The sequence below is a fragment of the Triturus cristatus genome, chromosome 3_2, assembly GCF_964204655.1.
Source record: "Triturus cristatus chromosome 3_2, aTriCri1.1, whole genome shotgun sequence".
Classification (NCBI taxonomy): Eukaryota; Metazoa; Chordata; class Amphibia; order Caudata; family Salamandridae; genus Triturus; species Triturus cristatus.
In genome coordinates this window covers 151,491,259-151,512,266 of record NC_140584.1, presented here as the reverse complement: position 1 = coordinate 151,512,266, position 21,008 = coordinate 151,491,259, and the positions used below count along the sequence as shown (strand labels likewise).

General features: G+C 42.8%; 1 protein-coding gene across 3 annotated transcripts in view; it reads left to right on the top strand.

The window, feature by feature from the left end:
- Positions 1–19,455, top strand: part of LOC146856920 (nicotinamide N-methyltransferase-like) — a 104,632-nt gene extending 85,177 nt beyond the window's left edge. For 2 of the 3 annotated variants that reach the window (XM_085647386.1, XM_085647387.1), the window contains exon 3: positions 14,658–17,881. In XM_085647386.1, the coding sequence (XP_085503512.1) occupies positions 14,658–15,096 (439 nt within the window). In that variant the 3' untranslated portion in view covers positions 15,097–17,881. Of the gene's footprint in view, positions 1–14,657; positions 17,882–18,217 lie in introns of those variants that run through there. The other variant, XM_085647388.1, reaches the window with a different exon arrangement.
- The last annotated feature ends 1,553 nt before the right edge of the window (positions 19,456–21,008 follow it).

Here is a 21,008-nt window from a genome sequence, read left to right as displayed (position 1 = left end):
TGCAGTACACCAGCCACATTGGTTCCAACTTTGTTTCCCCACGCAACACCTGCCCGAAAATAAAGCATCTTGGGAGTTGCAGTTCTTACAGCGCTGCACTTGGTGGGCGATCACATGACTGGGGATGGAGGGTGCTCCCACCAATGGGAGTCTGCAGTACCATTTAAAAGAGTAGGCGTGGCTATGTACTTGGTGAGCAGCGGCGTCTGAGGAAGGCCACACGGCCGAAATGCATCACGCTTTTTCTGCTGTCCAATAAAGCCCTTACCTGGATTCCTTGTGCGGCCTCTTCCTTTCAGCATGCTGGAGGGGCTCTGGGATATTTGTCGCGCCAGCCAGAGGCGCGTTAAGAGGCCCCGTTTCGCAAGCTGGCTGGTGTCCTCACTGGCTTCTGCATCTGCAGGTTTCGTCGTTTTCCAAGGGATTGGATTGACACCAGCACACCTCGCAGTGTTTGTTCAGTATGGTTTGCTGCCAGTTGGCAGCTCGTGACTTCACGTAGTTATTTGACTTATTACAGTCAACTTACAGCCGGACTGACTTCCACTTGCTTGGTTGAAACGTATGCGGGGACCCAGGTGAGGCTTCAGGACTTACTCCAACCGGGTTCACCACGCCTTGCCCTGCAGTACACCAGCCACATTGGTTCCAACTTTGTTTCCCCACGCAACACCTGCCCGAAAATAAAGCATCTTGGGAGTTGCAGTTCTTACAGCGCTGCACTTGGTGGGCGATCACATGACTGGGGATGGAGGGTGCTCCCACCAATGGGAGTCTGCAGTACCATTTAAAAGAGTAGGCGTGGCTATGTACTTGGTGAGCAGCGGCGTCTGAGGAAGGCCACACGGCCGAAATGCATCACGCTTTTTCTGCTGTCCAATAAAGCCCTTACCTGGATTCCTTGTGCGGCCTCTTCCTTTCAGCATGCTGGAGGGGCTCTGGGATATTTGTCGCGCCAGCCAGAGGCGCGTTAAGAGGCCCCGTTTCGCAAGCTGGCTGGTGTCCTCACTGGCTTCTGCATCTGCAGGTTTCGTCGTTTTCCAAGGGATTGGATTGACACCAGCACACCTCGCAGTGTTTGTTCAGTATGGTTTGCTGCCAGTTGGCAGCTCGTGACTTCACGTAGTTATTTGACTTATTACAGTCAACTTACAGCCGGACTGACTTCCACTTGCTTGGTTGAAACGTATGCGGGGACCCAGGTGAGGCTTCAGGACTTACTCCAACCGGGTTCACCACGCCTTGCCCTGCAGTACACCAGCCACATTGGTTCCAACTTTGTTTCCCCACGCAACACCTGCCCGAAAATAAAGCATCTTGGGAGTTGCAGTTCTTACAGCGCTGCACTTGGTGGGCGATCACATGACTGGGGATGGAGGGTGCTCCCACCAATGGGAGTCTGCAGTACCATTTAAAAGAGTAGGCGTGGCTATGTACTTGGTGAGCAGCGGCGTCTGAGGAAGGCCACACGGCCGAAATGCATCACGCTTTTTCTGCTGTCCAATAAAGCCCTTACCTGGATTCCTTGTGCGGCCTCTTCCTTTCAGCATGCTGGAGGGGCTCTGGGATATATATATATATATATATATATATATATATATATATATATATATATATATATATATATATATATATATATATATATATATATTATATATGCATGCAATAATAACTCACTTGGTAAATGCAACAGTTAAATGCATGAATAATACCATGAATATAGAAGCAGCAAATAATATGAGATAACACTCAAGAAAATATTATAGGACATCCTGCAAGAGATAAGAAAGTTATATACACTGAATCACAAAGAAAACACCTCAAATGATCACAGCTACTGGCCACACATCACAATGGCAATAATCAAAACTCAAACACTTCAAATGACCACAGCCACTGGAACCACACACCACAAATGCAATAATCAAAACTCAACACCTCACCTGGTGCAAACACTGCATCTTAGCCCACTCCTGACCGGAAGGATTAAACAGCCGGGGATAAGAGGCTCAGCAACCAGGGTTCCGTTGTACCAAAGTAGACGCGTCCGTCCCCATTCGAATTCCAAAATCCCGGTTTCTAGGTCAACAACCCTCAGCTTTATAGTATCAAACCACACACTAGTAGGTTTGAGAGTCTTCCTCCCTGCGCCAAAGGAATCTTACTAGAAATGGCCAGCTTCCAAGCAAGCATTCCATGGCAGGAAGGAGTTCCCACCTTACCTCTACATTCTCGCATGTTCCAGCCATTATCTTGATGGAGCTCACAAAAGGCTTCCAGGGTACATTAAATAATCTCTCACAAAAACAATCCTTGAACGTGATTAACCCAAACAACTTGCAAACATGGCTGTGCGCGCAGAGAAGCTGAAGCCAGGCAGAGTCAGAATTCAGAATGACATGAGGCTATGTCAAAGCCAATAGTAAGAACTTAATAATACTACCAATGTACAACACAATGCTCATTCGTGCAACACTGCTTGTAGCATCACATACTTCATCTCTCAATGTACAACACAGTGCACACTTGTACACCACTGCCCAGACCAAAAAGTACATTCCACACCTCTCCCTCCCCCCCCTCTCTCTCTCTCTCTCTCTCTCTCTCATGCTTTCAAATGCACATCCCACACGTTCTGTTCTTGGCGAGGTTGCTGTTCTCTGTGACAGTTCCCACTGAAAGACAGCAAGATTACAAGAAAGAAACCTTTAAGAGAAACAAGGCATATGCAGGACATTGTACATTCAGGCTAGGATGAAATAACACACCAAAGTCAATTAAAATAATGGTAGTCAAAGGTCATCACAGGGTGTCAGACCGCAAGAGTGCCTCTAGCACTGCACTGCAGCACACCAGCTTACAATTCAATAGTAGCGGGTTTGGTTGACTACTTCAAAATGTTAGGTTATCCAGTGTATCATACCTTTAGAAGATTTGTCCACAGCCAATCAGAAATATAGGTATTTTTCAAAGTAAGATACTACCTATTTTTAAGTTTGATTTTTTTATGAACACCCAATCACTTTTCTCCTTTCATAAACCAGATTGTCTCGTCCATTTTAGGTGCCTTTAATTACAGCAACTGACAGATTCAGCTACAAATGCCTTCTGATTCCTACTGCTCATTCCTTGTAAATGCTTACTGTATGGATTGTGGGTCACTGCTATGTTTTCTGGAGCAAAATGTTTGCTAGAGACTGTGGTATTGATATAGACTTGGGTTTGCATAGTGTTGATATTAAATGGTTTGGGCAGAGAGGATTAAAGAGGCACCAACTGCTGGGTTTGGTTAAAAGCATTTTGTGTTTCCAGCCCCTGACCACATAATTGGACACTGTGATGGCAATGACCTAGGCACACAGACTAGGGTAGGGCTGGAAATCCTAATGAAGGATCTCTTTGCATAACTAATGTTGCTTTTCCCTCACGCTGTCTTCATGTACCCTAATATATGCCAAAGGCAGAAATGGAATCAATAATATCCACACATTGACAAAGTCAGGAAACATGTTAATAAAACTGTTTTTGCTTATCACGGTGACCATAACATGGGCTCCATCTTTAATACCAGCCTACCTTTTGACATGAATGGACCTGTAGAAGTGATGGAGTTTACTTTACAGATAAAGGCAACAGGGTGTTTTTTTCAGCAATCTGAAACTGTGCATCCGCACTTTCATGCAGCTGTCACAATCTCATAATTAACTCAAAGGCTCTTCTCAGAACCACCCTATAGCACAACACGGAAAAGTAATTTTTTTTAGAAACTATATTTCTCAAAAATATTTTTCCAGAGTTGTGACCCCATTGCGGATCCCCAGAGCAAAAGCACAAACTCATTCCACAACAACACATTTCAGATTTTTAACTACAATTTGAACTGTATACATATTAAAATGTTTTAAACAGTTTGTAAATGATAAATGTGAATGTAATTGTGCGCTTCACCCCGAGGACATCTATGATAGGCTTCACAAATGCCTAAGTGGGTCCGTGACAGAATGCGTCAGTCTGACTGGATCTTCAGTGTCTGATTGGAGTTGTGAGTGGGTGCATTAGTGTCTGAAAAGGGCATTGAGAGGGTGTATCTGTGCCTGAGTGGGTCTGTTGGGGAGTATCTGAATCTCTGAGTGGCTCTATGTATAGATACATCAGTGTCTCAGTGGGTGTGTCACTGTCTGAGTGGGTGTGTGAGTGGATGCATTGGTGCATGAGTGGATCTCAGACTGGCAGCATCATAAATTGAGTGGGTCTGTGTAATGGTGCATTTGTGAGTGGGTGTATCAGTCTCTGAGCAGATTTGTCAGTGGCTGTTTCATTGGCTGAGTGGATCAGTGATTGGGTACGTCAGTGTCTATTTGAGTCAGTGAGTGAACATGTCAGTTTCTGGATGGGTCAGTAACTGAGTGCATTAGTGTCTGACATTGGGTGCAACAGTATCTAAGTGGGTCTGTAAGTGGGTGCATCAGTGTCTGTGTGGTTATATGAGTGGGTACATAACTCTATGAATTGGTCTGCGAGTACATGTGTGACTGAGTATGTGACTCAATACATACTTGTTTTATAGGTTTGCGACTCCTCCGCAATGTTACATGATGGGGTGTGCTGAGCAGCATGTTGGGGTCATGCCTCCATCCACATGGAAAAAAAAATCATTATTATTGAGGGAGGGGAGGCCACCTGCCCCCCTCCCTTCTCTGGGCCAATAGTGGCACCGGGAACCCCATTCCCGGGGCATGCCCTTCACTTTTATTTTTAAAACATCAGAGGGGGGCCAGCAGCCACCCTCCTGGGCCAATTTGTGCCGTGGGGGCCGCATTCCCTGAGGCATGGCCACAATACTGGGTGCCCTGGTCGCACCCTGGGCACCCAGTCATTTTTGTTGGGGACTGGGTGGAGAGCCTCAAAGCCCCTGTGGTCCCTGCCGGCTCCCCACATCCTGCAGAGCCAGAATTGCTTTTGTACAGAGACAGTTGCTAAACATGCAGCTCCCTCTGGCCAAAAGCAATTCTGCTTCACTTCGTGTAAGCAATAACATTTTCTGCTTTTGGTTACTCGAAGTGGAGCTGTGTTTGCTATAGCTTGGCGGGAGCCGTAATGCTCTGCCAAGTCATAGCAAACTGCAGGAGATGGACCACGCACCCCCCCTTCAATGCAGAACACCGCCTTGGGGAGGTAGAGGTCCCCTGGGCTGTTTTGTGATTTTCCCCGGCAGAGGTTCCCCATGGGCGCCCGCACTTATTTCATTATAGCCCCAAGGAGCTAGTGGCCCAGGGGATGCAACTGGGCATACAGCCCCCCTGCACTAATGTTGATTTTTGTCCCAAGGAGGTGGCAGTCTTTGGGGCTTTGGGGGGATGGCACAGGTCCCCGGACATTCAATAATAATATGCCCTGGGGAGGTGGCAGTCCTTAGGACACTAGGGTTGCCTAGGGCAACCCCATACAATTTTCAAACTGCCCAGCGGAGGGGGTGGTTCCCAGGGCTTTAATTTTCCAAGGAGGGGGGCCTTGTGAGCAATCCTTATAAGTATATAAGCTTGCCCCCAGGACCAGGCCCATCTGGGGGCTGATTGCAAACGAAGCGCGGGAGACTGCACTTATTTTTTCAAATTTGTGAAGGGAGTCTCAGATCCAGCTCGACTCCCTTTTAAAAAAAATATATTTTTGTATTATTATTATCAATATATTTCAATACAATTACACAAAAACAGCATAGTTGATCCAAAGAGTGGATCCCAGACCTTTCCCTACACTACTAATGCACAAAAAATTACATTATTACAAATCACAGCCATATAAAAAAGGGGGAAAAACCCAGATCTTTTAGAAGTATAGCTAGAAAAGAAAACCTTTTAAACTCTAAAAGTGCATAGTGCAAATCTGTTATAATTCAAATACATTCATTTTAATAAAGTGGAATCGACCAGCCTGCCACCTTGTCTACCCCGTTTAATCCAAACTATAAGTGGAGTCCACCTCAACAGGCCAATTTTTCTACCCTGTGCCCCTTCAATGAATAGATAGCTTATTCTAGATTGCAAACTGCATGGACCCACGCTAACCATTGCTGAAATACAGGTGGGTTTACATCCAACCACGCTGAAGCAATACACATTTGAAGAACGGTCATAGATTTAAATAAAAGCGCTCTCTCTCTAGGAAAATCTCTCCCCTTCTTGTACCCTCAGCAGAACTATGGCAGGGCTCAAATATATTTTCATTTTTAGCTTATGATTAAAGAATTACGGGGCCTTTCATCAAGAAACAGAGTTAAAATTATCGCCGCTTTAGCAGCAGAAAACTGCTGCTAAAGCGGCAATAATGGGCTTGATATTATGCTCTATGGAATTCCAATTGAAGCCCAGGTTAGATGTCCTTCACATTTAACACGGGCTTCAATTGGAATTCCATAGAGCATATTAGCAAGCCCATTATCGCCGTTTTAGCGGCAGTTTTCTGCCGCTAAAGCAGCGATAATTTTATCGCCTGGCTTGATTATATGCCCCTTAGTAATCTCTTCCTTTACAGTCGAAAGTACTCAATTGGCAACTTGGACATCGTGATCCCATACCATTCCCCCATTTAAAAATCCTGCTAGGTGTATCATAAAGATTAAAGCATGCTTTATAATATTGTACTTGCAACTTTGAGGACAATAAAGTGTTTTTTGCCATTTAGAAGGATTCCAGAAAGCTATATTCCACTATGGCAAATTACTCTTGCCATTTCCGGGAAAGTTTATCTAAATCATTTTACATAAGTTTATTTAGAAAACTATAAATAACCCCATGGAGCATTTTTGTCCGCTAATTAATAAATCCACAAGGTTGAGCCTTTGGAGCCCAGCCGGGCCTCCTCCCTTACATGTCAAAAAATCCCATATTTCAAGATACATTAAAAAATCTCTTTGATGGATATTAAAGTCATTCTTGAGATCTTGAAACGAGATAATTCCCATAGAAGAAAAAAATATCATACCCTCTTTAACCCAGTGCTCACCCAACAAAAACAATATTGATCAGCAAAAATCTATGGTAGATTCCTATTATTACCTATTGGAGTATAGAAATGTAATCTTCCTATCCCCATTGTCTTTAAAAGTGCTCCGAAGGGTCTTAAAGTGAACTCACTTAAAATAGCTAGCCTAGATTTCTCTCCAAAGACATCCCCGTACGGCTTCACCAATCAATACCTCAAAGGGAGTGGGAGAATAATCAGCCCCAACTTGACCCGGCAATCTTTCTTGCAATAACCCCAGACAATTTTGAAGCATGGTGGCCCAATAGTATAATTTAAGATTTTGTAAACCCCACTCCCCTCTATCCTTTGTCAGTGTCAGAAATGTTAAAGCCCTTCTGGGTTTAGAGTATGCTCAGACAAACTGAGAAATCAGAAACTCAAATCTCTTAAACCATATAATCTTAAATTCTAGGGGATGGTGCAGAAAAATATTAGATTTTGGTGGAAAATATCATTTTTAGCACATTCCACCTCCCTGCTAGGGACAAATGCAAGTTAATCAATCTGCTCAGGTCTCTTTTTGCTTTTTCCATAAAGGGGTCTAAATTCTTTTTAACAATTACGTCGAAGTCTGAGGAGATGGTCATTTCTAAATATACTGAAACCTTTTCTACACAGCGATCTGATAGTGTAATTCCTTTATTCAAAACCTCCAATGTTTCTAAATTTCCTCAAGATAAATTTTGAGACGGCAATACACAATTATTGTTCTTTAGTCCTGATGAAGACCCAACGGTGATGCTTTTCAAACTCACACGTATTTTAAGGGGTCGAAACTTCGATGTTCATATGTTAAGCGTGTTTGCCCAACCAGACCTTTACAACAAAGAGGATAGATCATAGGTCTTGTTAGGGTTTTTCATTGATGATAGGACGCAGTGCTATTGATTTATGTTGTAGATGTATTATTTGTCATGCATAGTTTGATATATGTAGTAAACCATTGTAATCACTTCCCCTGTTTTCCACCATTGTGTAAAAACTACTTTTGGTAGTTGTGTACACCGTGTATTTGTCCTGTTTTGGATCGCTAATTCTTAAAAATACGATTTTCCATTATATCAATTGACACCATTCAATTTAGTTGAAGTTGTTTGTTTTTTGGAAGTCAGTGTTGTGATTTAATGTATCATTGATTGCAGTCCTGCCAACTGTGAGGACAAAGTAAGAAATGTTTTAAGTACCTTTCATGGCAGAACCACTGCTCGTATAACGTACCCATCCCCAGGTTCTGCATGTGACTGGGTTACCCCATTGGTATTATCGTTTGAGTGACATTGGCACATGGGAAGCTTCCGGGTCATGGCATCATCGGCCACTCCAGTGTGTTTGTGTGTTGAGGCACCTGCAAGTCAGGACCTTGCGTTCTCTGCAGATCGAATGAGTGACATTTGCATGTTGATGACCCCCTGTGTCACTCATTAATTGATGGAATAGAGGTCTACTTACTGAATGTCGCTGGTGCATCACACGTATACAGAGTTAAGTCGATGTTTGTCTTTTAACTGATGTTGGTGCTTAAAAAAGTTTGTGCAACATCTGCAAGCTTTGTCGAAACTGATCCACATCGCCGTGATCTGGGGTGTCTCCATGGTCAGTGGTGTCTCTGAGGTCTCCCTGTGCTATTGTGCTGATTTTAACCTTTGCTCCCGAATGGTCCTGAAAAGGATAATATAGCAAAAAAACACTCCCAGATACTTTAAAAATGCCTATTTCAAAGTGAAATAGTCTGCTAAAACAGTTTCCATTGATTTAAGGCAGGAAAGGAATGATCACGAGTAAAAAAATGTGCTGTAATAATGCCGCAAAATTTCCATTTTTGTGCCAATAAATTTGCTTTTTGTGCCGCTAAATTTGCAAATCTATTGCAAAATATCCTGGGGTCACAAGCGCTATTTCGTCTGCATATGCTAGGGTTTTAGTAAGCCATCCCTTAAAAGACATAGGAGGAATTAAGTTATTTTGGTCAAGCCTGAGAACAAACTGATCAATATACATCACAAATAGGAGTGGGGAACAAGGACACCCTTGCCTTATCCCCCATGTGATCTTAAGCAACTTAAAAAGTTCTCCCGCTACAAACAATCTGACTTCTGGGCTATGACATAGAGCCTTAAGTGCTTGTAGATATATTTGGGCCCAAGATCCTCTCTCCGAATTACAGCCCATAGGAACTGCCAGGAGACCCTATCAAACACTTTCTCTCCATCCACAAAATTAAAGCCATAGGTTCTCCTGCAGCTTGAGCAGCTTTTGATATGATCCGTTTTACCTTTGCCGGATATAAACCTGTGCTATCGTTCAGATACCACCTGATTTAATATTGGAGATAAACAAGAGTCCAAAATCTTTGAGTAAGCTTTAGAATCCACATTAATTGATGTAATTGGTCGGTAAAAGCCGAGTTCAGAAACAGGCTTATTCTTCTTGGGAAACATAACTATGTTTGCAAGTGACCAGGAACGCGGTGGACTAATCCATTAAATATTTGTGAAAACAACATAGTTAGGCAATCTTTCAGCTCTGGCGCAAACACCTTATTAAATTCGGTAAGTAAGCAGTCTATACCGGCGGTTTTACCGGCAGGAAGGCTACTCAATGCAGTTAAGATTTCCTCCCACGAAGGGGATCCTTCCAGACCCTCCCATTCATCTTGAATGAATTTAGTAAAAGGGACAGAGTCCAGATAGGTATGCACAATTTCTTCATCTACTTTGACACTTTATGTAGATAAGATTTAATAAGATGTCTGAATGCAGTCCTAATGCCAACTGGATCAGAGACTATGCCCATGTTAGAGTCTCTTATTTCTTGTACTTCACTTTTCCCACCCTTCTGCCTAGCTCTGGTGGCCAAATGATGTCCTATGTGCTCACAACATTTCGGAGACTTTCTCCCCCAATACTGTAAATTTCTCAGCTGTTTTTATTGCTGTCATTTCATTAATCAATTCTTTGGCTAGAGCTACCCTCATTTGGGCAAAAGGTACATTCTCTTTCTGCTGTGTGGCCATAATTAATTTATTTTCTTCTGCCACCAATGTAGTATAGAGGTTCTGCATTCTTTGTTTCTCTTTTTTTGCCCTGTTCAAAGTAAACCGCAGTCTTCCCCTGTATCCCAGCTTTCATGGTGTCCCAGAATATACCCAACAGGGCTCACCCTATATTGTCTTTAAGGAATATTGGGATCCATTTCATCATATGTAGCAGGTATTCTTGATTAAAAGAGCACACTCAAAGCTCCAATAGGTTGCTTTATTTACAAAACGCCCACTATTTATTTCCAACACTAGGGAATTATGATCAGACATGACCCATGGGTAACTTTCAATGTCACATTCTTGCACAAGTGTATGGGAGACAAGGAAAAATCTAATCGGGAATGCATCAGATGTGGTGCTGAAAAGTAAGTGTATCCACTTTCCATGGGTCTCTTTATCTGCCATACATCAGTCAGCCTGTGATCTTTACAAAGTCCTATAGGGAACTGAAACACTTTAGGTTTCTTCCCTGTGTATTTGTATTGATCTTCACGTAGCCAATACACAGGCAGATTCATTTTCAAATCTCCACACATAATAATGGGTAAAGACCACAGTACTGGTTCATTGGAAACCCAGTCAAATAATCCGGGTTCATCCGATATAAACCCAAAGGTAGAACATAAAGTGAATTTTTCTTCCCAGCGAATTATATTCTGTGATAACCCACCTCTCATGACTATCTGTATGGACTTATTTGAAGTGCCCTAATGGTTTACATGCTAGAATAGCCACAGCATACATGCGTGTCCCTTCCGTTGTCTCACCAATCAATTTAACCCCTTCAGCGCGGCGTGGATTTCCGCGCTGTGCTGAAGGTTTGGTGCGCGGGCGGGGCCATGACGGAGCGGTTCCGTCATGCGCACAGCGCAACCGACGCGCATGACGGAACCGCTCCGTCATGCGCATCGAAAGGGTTAAACCCAAGAGTGACTAAAAGTGATAGCAGTGACTCTTCAATATGCGCCTCCTGGAGACAAATAATGTGAGCCTTTAATATTTGTAATTCAAAAGCAACTCTGGACCTCTTTTTCCTGTCATTAAGTCCACAAATATTGATGGTTGCAATTCTCAACTCATCAATTTTTCAACTTGATTCTTGCCATCCAGTGAAGTTTCGCCACCCCTAAACACCTAAAATCAGGCAGATACACACTTTCCCCTTTGATAAAACATTTCTGAAATAATAATCTGTTTGCTTGTGTAGTACCCCCCAACCCTGACCCTTCCAATGACAATCCCGCACACCCTTTGACCCCGACCCACAATCAGGGCCCCACCCACCCATACCACCGAATGAGCAATCAGGCAACATGCCTGAATAATGACACCGGAGGGAGATGGCATCTCCTGCTGCCCACCCCCCACCCAGCCCCCTGTCAAAAAGAAAAAAAAGAAAATAACAAATAGAAGGTAGGTGACCAAAAAAGAAGAGAGAATAAAACACGGCATATAGAGTGCGCTTTATCTCCAAACCCTCATTTATAGAGGGAAGACGGACCATTTATGTCTAAAATTTGCCCCATGAGGCCCCAAGTATTTTTAGAAACAGTGCCTGACCCTCCGCTAAGTTCTTTTAGTTTTTCCTGGGCCTGAATCACAGACGTAAAACTAAGAGTGTAGCCCTTATAACAGACTTTTAGCTGGGCAGGGTTTTGAAAAATGACTTCAGCCCCCATTTTCTGTAATGGGTTAAAAATCTGCTGTAGCCACCATCACCTCGGTACCGTGGCATGCGCAAAGTCAGGTCTAACAAAAAAAGCAAAACCCTCAACCTCTCTCTTCGCATTGGGGTGAGCTAGATCATATATTTCTTGATGTAACAAGAAGTTCCCAAAATAAACCAACATATCCTGAGACCTCTCAGGATTATTAGGCTGCAACTTCTTCCCCATCACAGGAAATCTATGGGCCCATTGGATTTCAGCATACTAGTTCCAGTTGGTCTTTTCTGAGAAGGCTCCTTTTAGCACATTCACCATACAGACTCATGTGTCCTATCCCACTACCCCCTCGGGATCGCCAAGAATCTCAGATTGTTCTTTTGTTGCCTTTTTTCTTGATCTTCAAGTTTCCAAAGGACCTCTACCATGACTGTTTCCTGAGAGGATTTCTGAGTTTTTAGTGCATTCATTTCAGTGTCTAAACACTCTGTGCATTCCTTGAACAGAGTAATTCCTACGGCAATGTCCGAGCATGCTTTATGTACTTTCTTTATTGCTCCATGTTACTTTAAGCAGCCAGCCGTGCTCGACGACTTTTGTCCCATCGCAGATACTCCAATAATGTAACCCCCTGCTCTTACCACTACCCTCTTGAAAACTCTTCTCTCCTTTCTTCTGTTTTTTACCCCAATATTTTATGCTGTGCTAGACTAGATGGCTATCTGGGGCACTGCTAGAGGAAGAGTAAGAAGCCAGCTCTCAGTTAAGGATGACGCTATATTACACAAATTGGAAAGGCCTGAGTCATCAGTCAAAGAAAATAACTTCTCCCCTATATCAGGAAGCCTAACTGTGGCTTGCAACTCAGCCCTATCCAATCTCCAACTCTGTGCTCCAGTCAATAGTGTTTCCAGATTGATTCATGTGTTTCTGGCCAACCCTTCACCCCTATTACCAAGAGTCGAGACTTGATCCTCAATCTGTGCATTCTCTTTATATCTCGGAAAGATACTTGCCCCATTTAGCCACAGCTGGCTTTCTGGGGTTTAAATTGTTCCTCTTATACTTGCATCTGCCTTAACCTGAGTCGCAGGAGAAGCCAGTGGAGAGGTAGGCTTATCCCCAATCAGAGGATTCTTTCCATGATACTTGTTTCTGGAGTGATACTAGACCCTCCAGTGTCGGGTACTTGGGACTTATTGCTGGCTTGTGATCAAGGGTTGTGTTAACCCTGAGTCCCCAGGTATACCAGTCTTTTCCGGTCGTTTTGTGCCTTTCTGCCCATTATCATTTTTATCAGGTTTGTCTTTACACTTGCCAGTGCTCTCTTCTCCTTTCCTCCCCCTCGCGTCTTTACCGGGTTCACCACAGACAGTTGAGGGGGCGGGTACGGCTGGCAAGTTAGCTGACGCAGATCTCTATGTTCCACGGCGGAGCATTCCATATTTCTGTCGGGCCGCTGGAGTGAAGAAAAAGGGAGAAGAAATTGAAAGGCGACAGATTATTTTCAGAGCTTCAGTAAACACGAAACAGAGAAAACAGCCTTGGACTCTGTGAGAGTTCTCTCCCATTACACCCAGAAGGGACTCCCTCCAATGCCAAAGCCTGATCTCATTTTCCAGACTGCCATGCATCCACTAATGGGAGACTCAGCTCAAGGGAGCTGTAGGTACCTGGTGTTTTACTCGGGAGCCATCTTTCTCAGCACTCAGCTACCAGCTCAACTCCCACTGAATATTTTTTTTGTTCCTGTGGGGCCCCTGTAGGGCTCCCCAATATGGACGGGGGTAAGGGTGTTTCTGCCCTGTCCTTTTTCCTTTATTTTTAATGTTTTTTCCTGTGACTTAGTTCAACCGAGTCACAAGATAGCTGCCAATGTTTCTTGGTTTGAGGGGTTGGCAGCCAATCAGATCGGAGCACGAGATCTTGGGTGGGTACGCTGATCCTTCGCATACCCAGTTGTATATCTGAAAAACATTTCAATAGCTCCCACAACTACTGAACAGATTTACACCAAATCACAAAAAGGAACTTCCCTGAACCAACATCTACCTTCCTTGCAAATTTGGTGTAATTCCATTCAGCAGTTCGGGCTGTAGTCGTGTCGAACTGTCCTGTACGAACTAATAGGGGAAAATTGCTTTTCAGTGCCCCCCGCTTCTCTGCCCCCATTTGATTGAGCACCCTGAAACTTTCAAGATAGCAGCTGAAGTGAGCATCATATCAGATTAGAAAATTCCATGGAGATTCATCAAACTGCCCCAAAGTTATTGGCATATGAACAAATGCTTTTCGTCTGGAAACTAGGTCCTAACTATAATTACCAACTGGCAACTGCCAGTAGATAATATATATAATGCATATGCACTGATACAGAGCAAGTCAGCACATATGTAATTATTTTCAAGAAGGAAGAGTGCTAACAGAAGGACAGTACGTTGTTGGTGATGACAGTGAATCCCCCTTTTTCCAATTGGTAGAATAATGCCTGCAGGTCAACCTATGTTTTGGTGGACTGGAATATATTCTGTGCACCCCCTCTACCACTACACAAATTAACCACTGACTCAGCGAGAGGAGGAAAACTGCAAGATTTCCAGTGTGAGACTTTCAGGTGGATCAGCCAGCAAAAACTCTGACCTGATGGACCTTGAGCCACAGAGACATCAGCTCACTGAAACACCTCTCTCCAGCAGCTTTAAGTAGACAGCAAGGCAGAAATACTCTAACAGGCAACATTATTCAAGATACAATTGCTTTATTAGAGACAGTAAGGTAGACAAGAGGTCGGAAACAGGTTGTTTAGTAGTAAATAAACATATAAATGAGATGATATTGATCATGTTTAAGCAATGCTTGTATATTCTGTAAATGCAATTGAGGATCAACATATTAATTGTGTATTATGAATGTTGCCAATTCATTTTTAGGACCAAATGTGCTGAGAAGGAAAAGAAGATAAGAGCAACAGTCAAGCGAGTTCTTAAATGTGACGTCACAGAGAGCAATCCGCTGAATCCAGTCGTCCTGCCACCAGCAGACTGCCTGGTCACTTCATTGTGCTTAGAAGCTGCTTGCACAGATTTGAACAGCTACACTCAGGCAATTAGAAATATCACAACACTCTTAAAACCAGGTGGGCATCTAGTAATGATTGGAGTCATTGGGAGTAATAAATACCGAGTTGGTCAACAACTATTTCCTGATCTAAACCTTAGTGAAGAGTTTGTCAAGACCACAATAACTGGTAATGGGTATGTTATCAAAGAGATGAAGATGGATCCCGTTGTTTTTAACAAGAAACCTGATTGTGCTAACGGTGCTTACCCTTTAGGGTTTATCTTTTTCCTTGCGCAAAAACACATCTAAGTAAATCAATAGTATAAAATCATACATTTTGGAAAGGTATAAGCAAGTGGTTAAATTAGGGCACAACGAGATTTAGGGCCTTATGTAGGTAAATTACATTTACCGATTCTTAAATACCGAATTTTACCGATTCGGTATTTATGAATCGGTAAATGTAATGTAGGTAAAAAAATACCGATTCGGTAAGTGTCGGTATTTTAGAATCGGTATTTACCGATTCGGTAATGGTAACCTGTATCTCATTGATTCCTATGTGCCAGGAGGCCCATAGGAATCAATGGGAAGCCAGTTACCATTACCGAATCGGTAAATACCGAATCGGTAATGGGGGGAGCTCAATCAAGGGTGGCAGGGTGTCACATTGACACCCTGTTGCACCCCTGATTCCTGCATGTGTGCACATGTGGCACACATACATGCCCTGAGGGCATGTGTGTCTGCCACATTGCACACATCTAAGGGCCAAATAATGCATTAACAGAGACATTCGTCATTTACCAAATAACGAATCCCCACACCCACCACACACTCCCCCTACATCTCATTTCTGTATTCGGTAATTACCGAATCGGTAAAATTACCGATTCGGTAATTTTACCGATTCGGTAATTTACCGAATACAGAAATGATCCCCCTACATCTCAAAAGCCTAAATACCGGTCGGTAACGGTATATTTACCGAAAATCGGCCGTTACCGACCGGTATTGGGCTACCTACATATGGCCCTTAGTGTTTTATTTCGAATTCTAACTAATTAGAATTAAGAACACCTTTTCTATTGTCTTGATCCAATTCATTTAACACTCTTTGCCATGAAATATTGAAATGGATATTTCCGACCATATTGCCTAACAATGTTGCAACATGGCTAAACATCTTTAGCTTTTCTATTGAGGTGTCTTAATATGTCTGACTTTAATATATTTGCCAAATTAGGCCAAGCCAATAAACTAAAATCCAATGTGAATGCCTGAATGGGCCAGTTTAAGCCTGATAGCTGGGATGGTAGTCACACCACCTCTGCCACTCCACGCACTCCATTCCAATAGTCTGTCAACCAACTTGGAGCATTTGTACTATGAAGTGGTTCCTGCTTCCTAAGCTGAAACCACTTTCGGGAAAAAAAACGGATCGACCACGGGTCTGCTTTTTCATTCCAACAGACAGACTGGCATTTCGATTTTTTTTCCAAAGCTAAATCCCCAAATCAGCCAAAAATCTTGATATTATCCCCTAATAGGCAATGTCTGTCTCAAGTGCATCGTGTTACAGCTTGTGGGCGACATTTGTGGACCTTTCCTGTCTGGAATTTTCAAGAGAAATACCTCCTTTCAAGAGGTTAAAAAAAACCATGAAACAAAATATCTAGAATTAAAGTCTAAAGCCTCACTATTTGTATTTCAAGTAATTGTGTATTTTGAATTATGCATTTGTTCTGAAGAATGCCGAGTATAAATAAGGGTGATGGCTCAATAATTTTCAATGCCTCGATCTCAAGAGAAGAGAGGCGGGGGAACTGTGTATGTAAAACTACTCAGTCGTCATATGTGGGGACTTCTGGGCCTGATTCACAAAGGGCCCCCGCCCTCGTGGGGGAGGCCCAGTGGTTGGGGAGACTCCGCACTCGGGAGGAACCTTCGCAATGGGACGACTCATCATAGGGTAGATTCCGCCCTGAATGCAGAGACTCGCCCACCACCCTAGGGTTCTAGGTCTCTCAGCATAAGAAAGCAAGTACATCGGTAGATTATGTAATCCAATTCCTTAATGTGCCTGGCATGTACCATAGTGTTTTCTGAGACTTGTATATTTTCCATAGCAATGATGAGCCTCTCAGCCCCACGGAACACCCTCCACGGGCCGCGGCTGGGATTAAATGTTTTTATGTGAGAAGATAGAAAAGCGTGAGGGCAGGAATAATCCCTTTGTTATTGTCTTATACACAAGGGAAGAAAGCCTAGCCTCTTTTCTTTAGTTTTTCTCTTATGGAATGACGTAGCGAAGGTCTTGATCAGACCATTGCATGTGGAGGCCATGACATTTAACTAGCAACAAATACATTGGGAATGGATCTCAAGTGCAAGCCCAGCATCAGCAAAGGAGTTATATTGACGTGCTTTGACTTCTCAGGATGACACCTGGTATCCCAGAATACCCGAGAAAACTAAATATGGAACTGTATAACTGGATAAATCGTGTCATAAAATCAAAAAAACATTACTAAGTGTCTTTATGAAATATTAATTCTGGGTTTATGTTATGTGTGATGATAAAAGCACCACTATTCTATTGACAATCACTCATAGTAAGTGTTCAGTTTCGATCATGCCTCAACCTGCCAGGCCTGCTCTGGATCCCAAGAAGGGATCCAAGAAAGCACTGTTGAACCTCCCAGGAAAGACAGAAAGAACAGAAAGAACCGCAAGAAGCGCAGAATGGAGAACTATTCCATCGATATTTACAAGTGATAATGCAAGCGCATCCGGACCGGAATCTCCTCCAAGGACATGGACATCATGAACTCTATTAGAAATTTAGCGCTATGACATGTAGAAAAAGAACTCTCTTTCCTGTTTCCTTATATGATCCTCACAGTACATTTTCTGTTTTTACTGTATTGAATGCTTGGTTTCATATTATTTTGTTTCACGTTTTAAAGTTTTTTTTATATGCTTTGCAAGAAATTGTCTGCTATGCATCTCTTTTGAAGTTAGCACACTGTATTGAGAATTTCTTTGTGACAGGAGCATTTCTCAAAGTAGTATAAAGAAGCTTGCATTTACATTACCTGTGTTGGTGTCTATGCAGCATTAAAGCCTGCCTTCATTAACAATTTAATAAAAAGGTTAAAGCTGGTGCTCACAATCCGTAACAGTTTGAATTAAATTGCAGCACAAAATATTTAGGTGACCCAAATTCATACACTGTTAAATATAACAAAATTAACTTAGTATGAACTTACTTTTGACATCATCGCATTGAAATACAAGATCACCAGTCATGTTGGGCCTAGCTGTGTCAATCATGGCTTCTTCTCTTGGATAGCAGCAGGCGTTGATTGCATTAATTTTGACCAGTTGTTTCCCCTTGATTAATTTTTATTTATAACATTTATTTCAGGAAAGGACCAACAACAGTAAAAAATTGCCTTAAGAGTGCTCCGCTGAGATTTCCCAGGCACAAAAAACTTACATCCATTCTGGAAGGACACGCAAAGTATAATTTAAGAAGTGCATTTTTTATGCCATATGTGATACAGCTTTATAGGCTGCAGTAGTAGAACTATGGGGTTTTGAAAATTTAGCAGAGTTAACAAAATCGGAGAACTGTTTCTTTAGAGCTATCCTCTCACTCCCTCAATCCACCCCATTAGTTCCTCTTCGCAGTGACCTTGGTATACATCCCATAAATGATATTGCTAGGCTGCGCCCCTTGCTATACTGGGTCAGGCTCAGAAGATCTCCGGATTTAAGTCAGCATGCTGCGGCCCTGGATGATATATTACACCTCAGAGCCAGTTATAAGATCCCTTGGCTATTCAAATTAAAACATCTGGTGTATGCGTTGGGTTTGGGAGAGTATTGGGAGAGCCAGCAGCCACCTCCTAAACCCATTATGAAAAAAATCTACTGGGACTGGATTACTGCTGCAACCTTAAGGTCGCAGCAAGGTCCCCTTACTGAAACATTTCTAGCCGTAAAACCTGTTCCTAGATTGGAGATTCTTCTGGATTTTATTGAATCCCCGTATGATAGGGCATTGTATCTTAAATTAAGATACGGTACACTCCCACTATCCGAGTTTCAAGGTGGATGGAGAGATGGATCGGAGGTTGGAAAAGGCTGCCCAGGCTGTGCCTCCACCAAGGAATCCATTGGTCATTTTCTGTTTGCTTGTCAGGCCTATAAACATCCTAGGTCTAGTTGGCTGAAACCTATTTGTGCCAACCTGGGTTGCAGGTCGCACTTGGTGGCCTTGCGCATTTTAACGTATGAGACATCCGTGCCCAGTATCATCTGCGGAACTGCCAAATTTTTGGGCAGGGCTTGGAGGATTAGACAGAGGCTTCTTGAGAAGCACCAACTCCCGAGTAAAACTCCATCTTTAACACCTCTGCCCTAGTTTCTAAATCTTCAAGCAAAGATGCTGTCTGATTCTACCTCTCTTGGTACTTCTTACTATTAAATTATTCTTCATGTCGTCTTTCAGGCAATGAATTATGTTGTTTTAATCATGTCAATATTTTACCTGTATATATGGGGTACTGTTGTTGTAATGGGCTTTTTTATTCAATACTGTTTTAATAATGTTTTATACTTTTATGATATTCTATATATCGAATAAAGTTACTACAACAACAACAACAAAAGGCTGCAGTAGTGAAGTGGTGGGCTATAGTGTCCATTGAGGCCGACTCCAGCGTTAAAGGACCGAGCCAAGGCAAAGGCCTTTATTTATCAAGGGAGCAGGCCTTTAATAGCCAGAATAGACTAGCTACAGTGGGCCATAAAGCTATTATAGCATTCCCCTCCTATGGGTGGAACATCATATTTGAGAATGCAAAGGCATCAGAGACAGAGGGGGTAGAATGAGGCTCTGATGCCTTTGTTTCACAGCTGTTGCTGTGACATTTCTATTGTTAACAGCCATACGCAGTGCCAGGGCTGTTCACTGTTGGTCATTCACAGCAAGAGCTTTAAAAGAAGACTGTCAGAAATAATCCACTAGTTCTTCTTGACTTGGCTAAACAGCTTTTCACAGTTCAGCCGAGAGATGGAGACCTGGAAGCTGAGAAGCATTCACCCCTTCCTCCTTCTGAAGCTCTTGTGACACTGAGCTACAGGAGGGGCTAAGGGTAAAGGCTCTGTGTGCCCTGCTTCACTGCCTTTCCATTTTGTTTCCCCTGCCCAATCAATTTATTTTCGAGAGGAAGGGCAAAGAGAAAGGCAGAGGACATTAGGACAAAGTACAAAGTACAAAGGGGCATATTATCAAGCCAGGCGATAAAATTATCGCCGCTTTAGCGACAGAAAACTGCCGCTAAAACGGCGATAATGGGCTTGATAATATGCTCTATGGAATTCCAATTGAAGCCCATGTTAGATGTGAAGGACATCTAACATGGGCTTCAATTGGAATTCCATAGAGCATATTATCAAGCCCATTATCGCCGTTTTAGCTGCAGTTTTCTGCCGCTAAAGCGGCGATAATGTTATCGCCTGCCTTGATAATATGCCCCATCGTATTTTATTTGCACAATTAATTAAAATCATTGCAATTCATACAAAACAAGGTAAAGCACTGTCCATATTCTGTTTAAAAAAGGTGTTCGTGAGAGGATGGGGGTTCATAGCTTGTAGAGTGATCGTCTTCTGGTAACAGGGAATTAATCTGACACATGAACTTTACTAAACGGTCGACCATCTGAGCTGATTCGCCCCTCATACACTCCACTAGAGAGGACATTAGGACATTAAAATGTTGAGAGCAGCAGGGCCTATACCAGTTTGAGGCCTTTGCTGCTCCATTGTCTTCAACGGAGCTCTCAACATTCTAAAGTTCTAATGCACCTTAGAAATCAATATCTTTATTTGTAAAAGTAATTCATGAGCACCAGGATTTGATCTGCCAAAACAGATGCAACATCTTGAGGAAATCTCTGGTGGATAATCCACCATAACCTGTCGCTCCTTGCTGAAATGCTGCCACAAATGATGGGGACTGGAATTATATGTCCCTTGCCAATTTGGGTGTCGAGCTGGTAACCAGTGTTAAAAAATAAATGTCCCAGAGCTCAGAGGGAAGATGCTGCCTGGAAGAACTTTGAAGTAAAACAAACATATTAGTTCAATGAGAGTCTAAGTCCGTACATGCATGAATGGAACCCAAGAGAATAATAGGACAGAATGCA